Here is a 13,590-nt window from a genome sequence, read left to right as displayed (position 1 = left end):
ATATGGAATCCCTTACACACGAGTGCACTCCTTTTTCACCTCCTTCCCTTCTGAGCCACAGAACCAGACACAGTGTATATATTGTATTTCTTTGTTCTACTGTGATTGGCCGTAATAAAACAAATTTCAAGGTTGTATATGGTGATGTCCTTCGATGATAAATTTTCCTTGAACATTGAATATTGGATTGGACCGGGGTAGAGTTGGTGGCATCTGTATGGCTGAATTGTCTGTCTCTGTTGGTCCAGAGTCAGAGAACTGTTTTCCCTGACGAAAAGGAGGCTGGATGGCATCCTTATCAACCTTACATGAACAGGAATGGTTTAGAAGTGTATGAGCCAAACACAGGCAAGTGGGACCAGCTCAGACAGGCGACCAGAAATCTGTGAGGTGTATAATACCATGAAAGGTCAAAGTTTTTTTTTAACCCATGGTGATAGAGTCTAAAACTTGAGGGCAAAGGTTCAAGGTGAGAGGGCGAAATTTAAAGGTGACCCAAGGAAGAGGTTTTAAACAAGGTGGGATGTGTGGAATGAGTTGTTAGAGGAAGTGGTAGAGGCAACTTTATAAAATATTATGGCAGGTTCCTGGATAGGGAAGAACACTCCTATCCCCACTACCTCACCATCCCTCTAGTGCACTGTTAATTAATTTTTGTAAATTATGGTTATTTTTCTCTTGTACTGCACTGCCGCCGCAAAACAACAAATTTCACCACATTTGTCAGTGCCAATAAACCTGTTTCTATTTCTGAAGTTTTAGCTCGGCACCTTCTCTCAAAAACTTCTCTCAATCTGGTCACATCATACTCAGCACTGAGAAGACACTTAGACAAGTGCTTGTGATAGGAAAGGTTTAGAGGGATAAAGCTGGCCCCATTTAGTTAGCGGGCTAGAATTAAAACCATAGGACATAGGAGCAGAATTAGGCCATTTGGCCCATTGAGTTTTCTCCACCATTCCATCATGGCTGATTTATTTTTTCTCTCGACCCCATTCTCCTGCCTTCTTGTAACCTTTGTTGCCCGGTCTGATCAAGAACCTGTTACTATTAAATATACTAATGACTTTGCTTCTACACTCATCTGTGGTAATGAATTCCACAGATTCACCACTTTCTGGCTAAAGAAATTCCTTCTCATCTCTGTCCTAAATTAATGTCCCTCTATTATGAGGCTGTACCCTCTGGTCCTAGACTCCCCCTCAAAACTAATAAATAAACTTCAAAACCTTGTCCTCAATACCTCCTTGTGCAACTAGATCCTAGATTTCCTCACTTGCAGACAATAATCGGTTTGGATTGGCAACAACATCTTCCCCACGAGCTCCATCAGCACAGTAGACCCCCTGCTCTACTTGCTTTGTACTTACGACTGAGCACAATTCCAATGCCATATTTAAGTTTGCTGATGACACCACTGTTGTTGGCTGAATCAGCGGCAGTAATGAATCAGCATATATGAGGGAGATTGAAACTCTGGCTGAATGGTGCCACAACGACAACCATTTAGTTAAGAACATAATGTCAAGAACACCAAGGAGTTTATTGTTGACTTTGGGACGAGGAAACCAGATGTCTATGTGCCAATCCTTATCAGAGGATCAGATGTGGAGAGGGTCAGCAACAAAATTAGTTGGTGTTATCATTTCAGGGGATTTGTCCTGAGCCCAGCACGTAAGTCAAAATCATAATCAGGTTTAATATCACAGGCATATGTCTTGAAATTTATTATTTTTGCGGCCACAGTACATTGCAATACATAATAATAGAAAACCGTTATTATGTAGTTAAGTTTAAAAAGTGGTTCAAAAAAAGTGCAATTACAAAGAAAGCACGGCAGCAACTCTAGTTCTTTAGAAGTTTGCAAAGATTTGGAATGACGTCTAAAACTTTGACAAACTTTTATAAATGTGTGGTGGAGAGTATATTGACTGATTGCATTACAGGCTGGTATGGAAATACCAATGCCCTTGAATGGAAAACTCTACAAAATGTAATGGATACAGCCTGGTCCATCATGGGTAAAGTCCTCCCCACCAATGAGCACATCTACGTGGAGAATTGTCGCGGGAAAGCAGCATCCATCATCAGAGACCCCCACCACCCAGGACATATCCTCTTCCTGCTGCTGCCATCAGGAAGAAGTTTCAGGAGCCTCAGGACTCACGTTATCAGATTCAGGAACAGTTATTCCCCCTCAACCATCAGAATCTTGAACCGAGGGGATAATTTCACTCAATTTAACTCGCCCTGTTACTGAACTGTTCACACAAGCTCTCTTCAAGCTTACCTTCAAGCTCTCTTCATCTCATGCCCTCGATACTTACTGCTTATTTATTTATAATTATGATTTTGTTTGTTTTTTTGTTTCTTCGCACTTTCTGTGAAGGTCTGCAATAAATTGAATCTCAGGGTTGTATCTAGTGACATATATGTACTTCGATAATAAATATACTATGCACAGGAGGGACATGGGCCAATCACAGGCTCAGAGAGGCCCCTTGGCCGGCATGGATGAGTTGGGCCAAAGGCCCTGTTTCCCTGCTGTAGAATTCTATGAGTTAAGTTGCATACCAGAAACTCAATCCAACTATCAAGGTTGACTTCCTCTGCGATATTTGGGCTCAACACACTTACAACGGTGCATATTCCAGATGTTAATGTGAATCAGATCCAAATATGCACAGATTGGAGGCTTTTCTGCCCATCTTGACCATGCTAGCATTGCTTTTCATGGCTCTGGATCTATAGCCTTACACATTACCACTCTTCGACTCCTCCTCAACGGGGATGAAGGATTAACTTTATTCAGTAGATGTACTCGATGGTGACTTTATTAGGTACTTCCTGCTCCTCATAAAGTGGCCACTGATTGTATGTTCATGGCCTGTTGCTGCTGTACTTCGTCCATTTCAAGGTTCAATGTGTTGTGCATTCAGAGATGCTTTTCTGCATACCGCTGTTGTAACACGTGGTTATTTGAGTTACAGTCGCCTTCCTGTCAGCTTGAACCAGACTCTTCATTCTCTCTGACTTCTCTCATTAACAAGGTGTTTCTCCCTCAGAACTGCTAACAACTGGATGTTTTTTTTTGTTTTTTGCACTATTTTCTGTAAACTCTGGAGACCGGTGTGCATGAAAATCTCGGACATTCCAACCACCCTGCCTCACACCAATATTCATTCCACAGTAAAAGTCACTTGGATCACATTTCTTCCTCATTCTGATGTTTGGTCTGAACAACAACTGAACTTCTTGACCATGAGAAGTGCATTGAGTTGCTGCCACATGATTGGCTGATTAGGTATTTGCAGGTGTGCAGGTGTACCTAATAAAGTGGCCTCTGAATGTACATGTATTAGGAAATTCCTGTAGTGTGTTAGTCAGGGCACAACATGCAGCAAGAAACAACAACATTCAACATTTATAAAGAATAAAGAATTATATAAAATAAAGTTAGATATTAAAGTATGGATATGGAACAAAGTGTACATAATTACACAAATACCAGCATGCATTTACACCATAAGGCCATAAGATGTAGGAGCAGAATTAAGCAATTCAGTCCATCAAGTCTGCTCAATAGTTTCCATCCTGGCTGAATGTATCAGCATTATAAAAAGTGGTTTAGAGTATTTACAGTGCAGTGACTTGGTTAAAGATTGAGGAGGGTGGGGGTATTATTACAATGGTTCATCAGAATGACTGCCTGGGGGAAAAATACATTTAAGATGGTGGGAAGTATTTGTTTTAATAGCCCGATTGTGCTTTCCAGCAGGGAGTTATTGGAAAAGGCAGTTTGCAGGATGGGTACTGTCCACAATGATTGTTTTCCTGCCCACTTCTTTGTCCCGGCCACATACAATTCCTGGAGTGATGGTAGACTGCAGTAATGTTCATGGATTTATGGATTGTTCAGAAATCTGATAGCAGAGGGGAAGAAGCTGTCCTTAAAAATGTGGATCTTCAAGCTCCTGTACTCCTTGCCTGAAAAGAGGGCTTTGAAATTTCCTAGAGATTCCTGAAAGCTATTGTTGTTGGGTTCATGGACCATTAAGTAATATGATGATGGAGAGGAAGGAGCTGTTCCTAAAATGCTGAGTGGTTCCTGTCCTTCCTCCCTGATGGCAATAAATGAGAAGAGGACATGTCCTCGGTGATGGGTGTCTTTCATGATGGATGCTGCTCTTTTTTGAGGCATTGCCTTTTGAAGATGTTTTTGATGGTGGGGAGGCTGGTGCCCATCACTGGGTTAGCAGAGTCGACACTTTCTGCAGAATTGTTTTTATTTTATTGAGTGTTCTGAAGGTTTAAAAAAAACTAATATCAGTGAGTGCGTTGACATTTTTTCTGCCTCGGTATTTTCTCTGTTAAAAGACGGAGCCGGAGCTGATAGAAGAGACCAACGTGGACCGGGTAACAGAGCCTCGGAATGCAGCCCGGGTGAGGCAGGCCAAGGGACACTCGGAATCCTCGACCCTCAGCTCCCAGCCATCCATTGACGAGGTCCGGCAGCACATGCACCAGTTGCTAGAGGAGGCGTTCAGCCTGGCATCGACGGGAAGGGTCTCTCACAGCCGGCACCAGGTCCACTGTGCCATGGGGCAACCGTTACCCTATACCGAGCTGGTCACCAGTGCCCCGGGCACTATGAGTAGATCCAGAGCCGGACTTCAGTGGGTGCCTACGCACGGCCAGGAGGTGTGTCAGTACAGTCTACCACGACCTGTGAGTATCCCATCCACACTCTCACCATCAGAAAGTACTATAGTGCAGAAATAGGCCTTTCAGCCCATCTGGTCCATGCCAATCTGTTTTTCTTCCAAGTCACATCAACCTGCATCAGGACCATATTCCTCTGATCCATGTACCTATCTAAACTTTTCTTAAATATTACAATTGAAACCACATCCACCACTTATGCTGGCAGCTCGTTCCTGCCTCTCGGGTGGCGAAGACAGTTACTGTAACAAGGTAACACTTGTGCCAGAGACCCTGGTTTAATTCCTGCCCGTCTGAAAGGAGTTTGTACTCTCTCCCCGTGACTGCGTGGGTTCTCTCGGGTTGCCCTGGTTTTCTCCTACGTTCCACAGTCTTGCTGGTTGGTGGTCACATGGGTGTAATTGAGCAGTGTGGGGTCTTTGGGCTGGAAGGACCAGGAGCCATGCTGAATAAAAAAAATAATAAATAAAGAAAAAGAAGATCCCCCTAAGATTCCCCCAAATATTTCACCTTTCACCCTAAACCAATGACCTCTATTTTTAGACTCACCCAACCCGAGGGATATACAGCGACTCACACAAAATGCCGGAGGAACTTAGCAGGTCAGGCAGCATCGATGGAGTGGAGTTAACAGTTGGCGCTTTGGACCGAGACTCTTCATCAGGAGCGATGAAAGGGGGTGGGGTGGAACAGCAATGCTCTGAAATCTGGCATAGAGTCGATGGGCTGAAGGGCAGAAGGAACTATGGTATTGGTTTACTATTGTCACATGTACGGAGATACAGTGAAAAGTTTGTCTTGCACACCGTCCATACGGATCAGATCATCCCACAGTGCCTTGAGGTAAAGCACGGTAAAACTATAACAATGCACAATAAAATGTAACAGCTACAGAGGAGGAGAACAATTATAATAGAATGAGCTTGCAACAGTTTGCAACACTCCTGCCTAATTATTCATACAGTATCGACCTCACTTTCAACTGGCTGTCACACTGAACGCACAGGGTAAAACTGTGTCCAAGCGAGTTAGTTTCTTTTGTCACATTTTCATTAATGAGGTAGTCAGCAACTAGGTCCCAGCCTGGGGGCATTACACAGTCTAACGTATTTCCAAGGTAAAACAATAACAATGCAGAATAAAGTTACAGAGAGGGTGCTGTGCAGATAATCCACAAAGTGCAAACTCACAACAAAATAGATGTTGAGGTCAAGAGTCCATCTCATTGTACTAAAGAACTATTCAATCGTCTTCAATAACAGTGGGACAGAACCTATCCTTGAGTCCGGCGGTACGTGCGATCGTGCTTTTCTATCTTCTGCCCAGTGGGAGAACGTCTGGGGTGGGTGGAATCGTTGATTATGCTGGATGAGAAGTGGGTAGTGTACACAGGGTCCATAGAGAGGAGGCTGGTCCCTGTGATGTGCTGAGCTGTGTCCACAGTTCACTGCAGTTTCTTGTGGTCACGGGCAGAGCAGTTGCCGTGAAGTGTGTCTGGACAGGATGCCTTCAGTAGTTCATCGATAAAAATTGGTAAAGGTTCGCAGGAACTTGGATTCTTAATGAGCTGTTTCAAACATACAGTGAGGAATATCCTTCCTTGGTGATGGAGCAAAGCGCATGAAGGTGGAATCTTAGAACTCATGCTGCCATTCATCAGTTTCAGGTTTAATAGCTCTGGCATATGTTGTTTTGTAGCAGCAGTACATTGCAATACATAATAAAAAACTATAGATTACAACATCACATTGCATTATGTATACATCATAATACAGTATAATTAAATTAAATAAGTAATGCCAAAAAAGCAAAATAAAAGAAGTAAAATAGTGAGGTAGTGTACATGGATTCATTGTCCATTCAGAAATCTGACCGCTGAGGGAAAGAGGCTGTTCCTAAACACTGACTCTGTGTCTTCAGGCTCCTGTATCTCCTCTCCCACTATTCCATCTAAGCTGTGTGGGTGCACGGCCATGCAGTAACTGAAATGCTCCCACACAGCTGGTCTTTTCTTTCATATCATATTAATATAATTTTGAAATTATGCTAACATAATTGTGAAATTTATAGAAATAGAAAATCTACAGCATAATACAGGCCCTTCGGCCCACAAAGTTGTCCCGAACATGTCCTTACCTTAGAAATTACCTAGGGTTACCCATACCCCTCTATTTTTCTGAGCTCCATGTACCTATCCAGGAGTCTCTTAAAAGACCCTATCGTACTAGTGCCCCTCCTGTAGCCATTAGTGAAACTTGGCCACAGGAGGGGCAGGACTGGCAGCTTAATGTTCCAGGGTTCTGATGTTTCAGACGTGATAGAGGCAGAGGAATGAAGGGTGGAGGGGTGGCGTTGCTAGTCAGGGAAAATGTTACAGCAGTGCTCAGGCAGGACAGATTAGAGGGCTTGTCTACCGAGGCTATATGGGTGGAGCTGAGAAACAGGAAAGGTATGGCCACATTAATGGGGTTGTATTATAGACCGTCCAATAGTAGCGAGAATTGGAGGAGCAAATCTGCAGAGAGATAGCAGACAACTGCAGGAAACATAAAGTTGTGATAGTAGGGAATTTTAATTTTCCTCATATTGATTGGGATTCCCATACTGTTAAAGATCTAGATGGGTTAGAGTTTGTAAAATGTGTTCAGGAAAGTTTTCTAAATCAACATACAGAGGTACCTATTAGAGAGGATGCAATATTAGATCTCCTATTAGGAAGCGAGTTAGGACAGGTGACAGAAGTGTGTGTAGGGGAACACTTTGGTTCCAGTGATCATAACACCATTAGTTTCAACTTGATCATGGATAAAGATAGATCTGGTCCTAAGGTTGAGGTTCTAAACTGGAAAAAGGCCAAATTTGAAGAAATGAGAAAGGATCTAAAAAGCGTGGACTGGGACAGGTTGTTCTCTGGCAAGGATGTGATTGGTAAGTGGGAGGCCTTCAAAGGAGAAATTTTGAGAGTGCGGAGTTTGTATATTCCTGTCAGGATTAAAGGCAAAGTGAATAAGAATAAGGAACCTTGGTTCTCAAGGGATATTGGAACTCTGATAAAGAAGAAAAGAGAGTTGTATGACATGTATAGGAAATAGAGCAAGTAAGGTGCTTAAGGAGTATAAAAAGTGCAAAAAAATACTTAAGAAAGAAATCAGGAGGGCAAAAGAAGACATGAGGTTGCCTTGGCAGTCAAAGTGAAGGATAATCCAAAGAGCTTCTACAGGTATATTAAGAGCAAAAGGATAGTAAGGGATAAAATTCATCCTCTTGAAGATCAGAGTGGTCGGCTATGTATGGAACCAAAAGAAATGGGGGAGATCTCAAACGGCTTTTTTTGCGTCTGTATTTACTAAGGAAACTGGCATGGAGTCAATGGCAATAAGGCAAACAAGTAGTGAGGTCATGGAACCTACACAGATTGAAGAGGAGGAGGTGCTTGCTACCTTGAGGCAAATCAGAGTAGATAAATCCCCAGGACCTGACAGGGTATTCCCTTGGACCTTGAAGGAGCTTGAAGACTCGTACGGCCAGATTTAGGAACAGCTTCTTTCCAACTGTGATAAGACTGCTGAATGGATCCTGACCCGGATCTGGGTCGTACCCTCCAAATATCCGGACCTGCCTCTCGGTTTTTTTTTTGCACTACCTTACTTTCCCTTTTCTATTTTCTATTTATGATTTATAATTTAAATTTTTAATATTTGCTATCGATTTGTACTTCAGGGAGCGCAGAATCAAATATCGCTGTGTTGATTGTGTGCTCTAGTAACAATTGTTTGGTGACAATAAAGTAAAGTAAGGTAAAGACTAGTGTTGAAATTGCAGGGGCCCTGGCAGATATATTTAAAATGTCGGTGTCTACGGGTGAGGTGCCGGAGGATTAGAGAGTGGCTCATGTTGTTCCGTTATTTGAAAAAGGCTCTAAAAGTAATCTGGGAAATTATAGGCCGGTAAGTTTGACGTCGGAAGTAAGTAAATTATTGGAAGGAGTACTAAGAGATAGGATCTACAAGTATTTGGATAGACAGGGACTTTTTAGGGAGAGTCAACATGGCTTTGTGCATGGTAGGTCATGTTTAACAAATCTATTAGAGTTTTTTGAGGTGGTTACCAGGAAAGTGGATGAAGAGAAGGCAGTGGATGTTGTCTACGTGGACTTCAGTAAGGCCATTGACAAGGTCCCGCATGGGAGGTTAGTCAGGAAGATTCATTGGCTAGGTATACGTGGTGAGGTAGTAAATTGGATTAGACATTGGCTCAATGGAAGAAGTCAGAGAGTGGTAGTGGAGGATTGCTTCTCTGAGTGGATGCCTGTGACTAGTGGTGTGCCACAGGGATGAATGTTGGGTCCATTGTTATTTGTCATCTATATCAATGATCTGGATGATAATGTGGTAAATTGGATCAGCAAATTTGCTGATGATACAAAGATTGGAGGTGTAGTGGACAGTGAGGAAAGTTTTCAAAGCTTGCAGAGGGATTTGGACCAGCTGGAAAAATGGGCTGAAAAATGGCAGATGGAGTTTAATACAGACAAGTGTGAGGTTTTGCACTTTGGAAGGACAAACCAAGGTAGAACATACAGGGTAAATGGTAGGGCACTGAGGAGTGCAGCAGAACAGAGGGATCTGGGAATACAGAAACAAAATTCCCTAAAAGTGGTGTCACAGGTAGCTAGGGTCATAAAGAGAGCTTTTGGTACATTGGCCTTTATAAATCAAAGTATTGAGTATAAGAGTTGGAATGTTATGATGAGGTTGTATAAGGCATTGGTGAGGCCGAATTTGGAGTATTGTGTGCAGTTTTGGTCACCAAATTATAAGAAGGATATTAATAAGGTTGAAAGAGTGCAGAGAAGGTTTACAAGGATGTTGAAATGAAATGAATGAAATATCTTTATTGTCATTGCACAGTACAATTTGTCATGCACCAATACAGCGAAAATGAGTTTGCAACTCTCGTACTCAATGCTATAAAACAACAAATAAAATAAATAAACAATAAATAAAATCAAGTAACCAGCCAGTACGAGCGATGTCCAGTGGTACAAAAGCACAACTCAGGTGCTTGACGACCATAAAACCAGTATTAAAAGTAGCAATATAACAAATTTATGGATGATGCTTAATCGATTGGTTCAGAATAATTATAGCTCTGGGGAGAAAACTATTTTTCAGTCTGGAAGTGCAGGCATAGAAAATCTTATAACGTCTGCCGGATGGAAGAAGTTCAAACAGATGATTGCATGGGTGTGTAACGTCCTTACAGATGCTTGTAGCTTTCCTTAGGCAGCGAGAGCTGTAGGTGTCCTCCAGGGCTGGGAGCTGTGTCCCGATGATCTTCTGTGTGCTAGAGACAACCCGCTGAAGTGCTTTCCTATCAGCTGCTGTACAACTGAGATATCACACAGAGATGCAGTATGTTAAGATGCTCTCTATGATGCAGTGGTAAAAGGTCACCAGCATCTGTTCAGGTAGACCAGCTTTCTTCAGCGTCCTGAGGAAAAACAAGCGTTGCTGTGCTTTCTTAACTATTGTTGTGGTGTTAGTGGACCATGTAAGGTCTTCTGAGATGTGTATTCCCAGAAACCTGCAACTGGACACTCTCTCCACTATGTCTCCGTTAATGTAGACTGGAGCATACTCGTCATCCCGTGACTTTACAAAATTGATAATTAGCAACTTAGTCTTTGCTGTATTAAGAGACAGGTTGTTCTCTGAGCACCAGCTCACTAATTTCTGTACCTCCGCCCTGCACACTGATTCATCTCTGCTGGAGATCAACCCGATCACTGTTGTGTCGTCTGCGAATTTGATGATGGTATTGGTGTTAAATGCAGGTACACAGTCGTAAGTGAAGAGGGAGTAGAGTATGGGACTCAATACACAACCTTGTGGTGTACCAGTGTTCAGGATAGTAGTGGAGGACAGGTGAGGGACCAGCCTCACTGCCTGTGAACGCTCTGACAGGAAATTCAGGACCCAGTTGCAGAGTGATGAGCTGAGGCCTAGCTGGTGGAGTTTGGAGATGAGCTTGCTGGGGATGACAGTATTAAAAGCAGAGCTATAATCAACAAGCAACATCCCCACGTATGTGCCCTTTCCCTCCAGGTGTGTCAGGACAGTGTGAAGAGCTATTGAGATGGCATCCTCCGCGGACCTGTTTGCTTTATGGGCAAACTGGTGTGAGTCCAGTGTAGCAGGAATAGTGCCGGGACTTGAGAAAGTGAGTTACAGAGAAAGGTTGAATAGGTTAGGACTTTATTCTCTGGAGTGTAGAAGAATGAGGGGAGATTTGATAGAGGTATATAAAATTATGATGGGTATAGATAGAGTGAATGCAAGCAGGCTTTTTCCACTGAAGCTCGGGGAGAAAAAAAACCAGAGGACATGGGTTAAGGGTGAAGGGGGAAAATTTTAAAAGGAATATTGGGGGGGGGCTTCTTCACACAGAAAGTGGTGGGAGTGTGGAATGAGCTGCCAGATGTAGTGGTAAATGCGGGCTCACTTTTAACATTTAAGAAAATCTTGGACAGGTATGGTCCAGGTGCAGGTCAGTGGGACTAGGCAGAAAAATCGTTTGGCACAGCCAAGAAGGGCCAAAAGGCCTGTTTCTGTGCTGTAATATTCTATGGTTCTATGGTTCTATGGTATCCGCCTCCACCACCGTCGCCGGCAGCCCATTCCACGCACTCACCACTCTCTGTGTAAAAAACTTACCCCTGACATCTCCTCTGTATCTACCTCCAAGCAGCTTAAAACTGTGCCCTCTCGTGCTAGCCATTTCAGCCCTGGGAAAAAGCCTCTGACTACCCACACGATCAATGCCTCTCATCATCTTATACACCTCTATCAGGTCACCTCTCATCCTCCGTCGATCCAAGGAAAAAAGGCCGAGTTCACTCAACCAATTCTCATAAGGCATGCTCCCCAATCCAGACATCCTTGTAAATATCCTCTGCACCCTTTCTATGGTTTCCACATCCTTCCTATAGTGAGGCATAATAATATATGTTAATATATAACATAATAATGTATGTTAATATTATTGTGAAATACCCTGTAATTAATTATGTTAATAAATATGATCCATAACTTTTTTAAATAAAAATGCACCACAAATTTTACTTCAAAACATTTTAGAGCTTTCAATATATAGTAGTTACATTGTCAGTGTTTCAAGTTACAACACTGTTAAAGTCAAAGTAAATTTTTATTAACAGAGTATATATAAAGGCATCCGTTCGTCTTGGGGACCATGGATCTGTGCCTGGAAAGTCTTCACTCTCCAGGGCGCAGGCCTGGGCAAGGTTGTATGGAAGACCAGCAGTTGCCCATGCTGCAAGTCTCCCCTCTCCACAACACTGACGTTGTCCAAGGGAAGGGCATTAGGACCCATACAGCTTGGCACCAGTGTTGTCACCAGTGTCGTATATATATGTCACCACATACAACCCTGACATTCATTTTCCTGCAGGCATTCTCAGCATATCTATAGAATAGTAACTATAAACAGGATCAATAAAAGATCATTCAGAGTACAGAAGAAAACAAACTGTGCAAACACAAATATAAATAAATAATAATAAATAATGAGAGCCTGAAATAACAAGATAAAGAGCCCTTAAAGTGAGATCATTGGTTGTGGGAACATCTCAATAGGTGAGCAAGTGAGTGCAGTTATCCCTTTTTGTTCAAGAGCCTGATGGTTGTGGGGTAGTAACTATTCTTGAACATAGAGGTCCAAGTTCCAAATTGTAACAATAAACACAGAATGGAAGTGGACGTTCATTGTTAATAAACTGCTGGCCCAATGAATGCCAATGCCATCAAAGTTTAAATGATTACGAAACATGAAAAAGGTTCCTTTTGCACTGTATTTCATTATACCCTGCAATTAATAAGTAAAATCAAAAATATTTCATTCTAAATATTCATAATATGCATATTACAAAAAAAACACATTTAAATTACTACACACTTTTTCAGGCTGTGTAAAAATTTCCTGTTCAGAGCAATGGGTGGTCCATGGGGCTGTAAAAAAACTAGAGGGAACTTTGTTCCTCCTTGATGGTAGCAATGAGAAGAGGGTGATAAGGAGACAGGCCTTTTAGCCTGATGTCGTAACACCCACCACTGAGCTCCCATTTACAGCAATCCCATTTAATTTTCCCCACATTCCCATCCACTCCCCTGAGATACCACCCCTCTCCCAAACACTGGGGGCAATTTACAGTGGCCAGCATCACACTGATCTGAATGCTTTTGGTATGTGGGGTGGGGGTGGGAACCGGGGCACCTAGAGGAATCTCACATGGTCACAGGGAGAACATGCAAACTCCAGACAGACAGTACCAGCCCTCAGAATTGAACAGGAGTCTCTAGAGCTTTGAGGCAGCTGCCCCCTTGCACAGAAGTGCAAAAATCTGAAATCTTCCCAAAACAATTGAGCTGTTAAGGTTGAAGGTGATCTGAATAGGTCTATTATTCAAGAATATTGAGAAGATTCAAGATCCAAGTTTATTAGTTAAATTGTACATCATGAACCTTTAGGGCAGTTACCATGAATAAAGACCCCACAAAATTAAAGACCCCATCCACCCTAGGCATTCTCGCTTCCTCTCTCTCCCATCGGGCAGAAGATACAAAAGCCTGAAAGCATATATCACAGGCTCGAAGGCACCTTCTACTCAGCTGATATAAGATTACTGATTGCCCCCGGTGCGATAAAATGGACTCCTGATCTCATTGTGACTCACACTGTTTATCTGCACTGTACTTTCTATGCAAATCTATTCTGCATTGTTATTGTTTGACCTTGTTCTACAATACTGTGCAAAAGTCTTAGGCTCATATATATAGCTAGGGTGCT

General features: G+C 42.5%; 1 protein-coding gene across 4 annotated transcripts in view; it reads left to right on the top strand.

Moving 5' to 3' along the window:
* Positions 1-13,590, top strand: part of kiaa1549lb (KIAA1549-like b) — a 273,051-nt gene that overhangs the window by 218,829 nt on the left and 40,632 nt on the right. For all 4 annotated transcript variants that reach the window (XM_063061611.1, XM_063061614.1, XM_063061610.1 and 1 more), the window contains one exon: positions 4,378-4,728. In XM_063061611.1, coding sequence (XP_062917681.1) covers positions 4,378-4,728 — 351 coding nt within the window. The remainder of the gene's footprint in view (positions 1-4,377; positions 4,729-13,590) is intronic.

The sequence above is a fragment of the Mobula hypostoma genome, chromosome 11, assembly GCF_963921235.1.
Source record: "Mobula hypostoma chromosome 11, sMobHyp1.1, whole genome shotgun sequence".
NCBI classification, from domain to species: domain Eukaryota; kingdom Metazoa; phylum Chordata; class Chondrichthyes; order Myliobatiformes; family Myliobatidae; genus Mobula; species Mobula hypostoma.
This window is presented reverse-complemented; position numbering and strand designations above follow the sequence as displayed.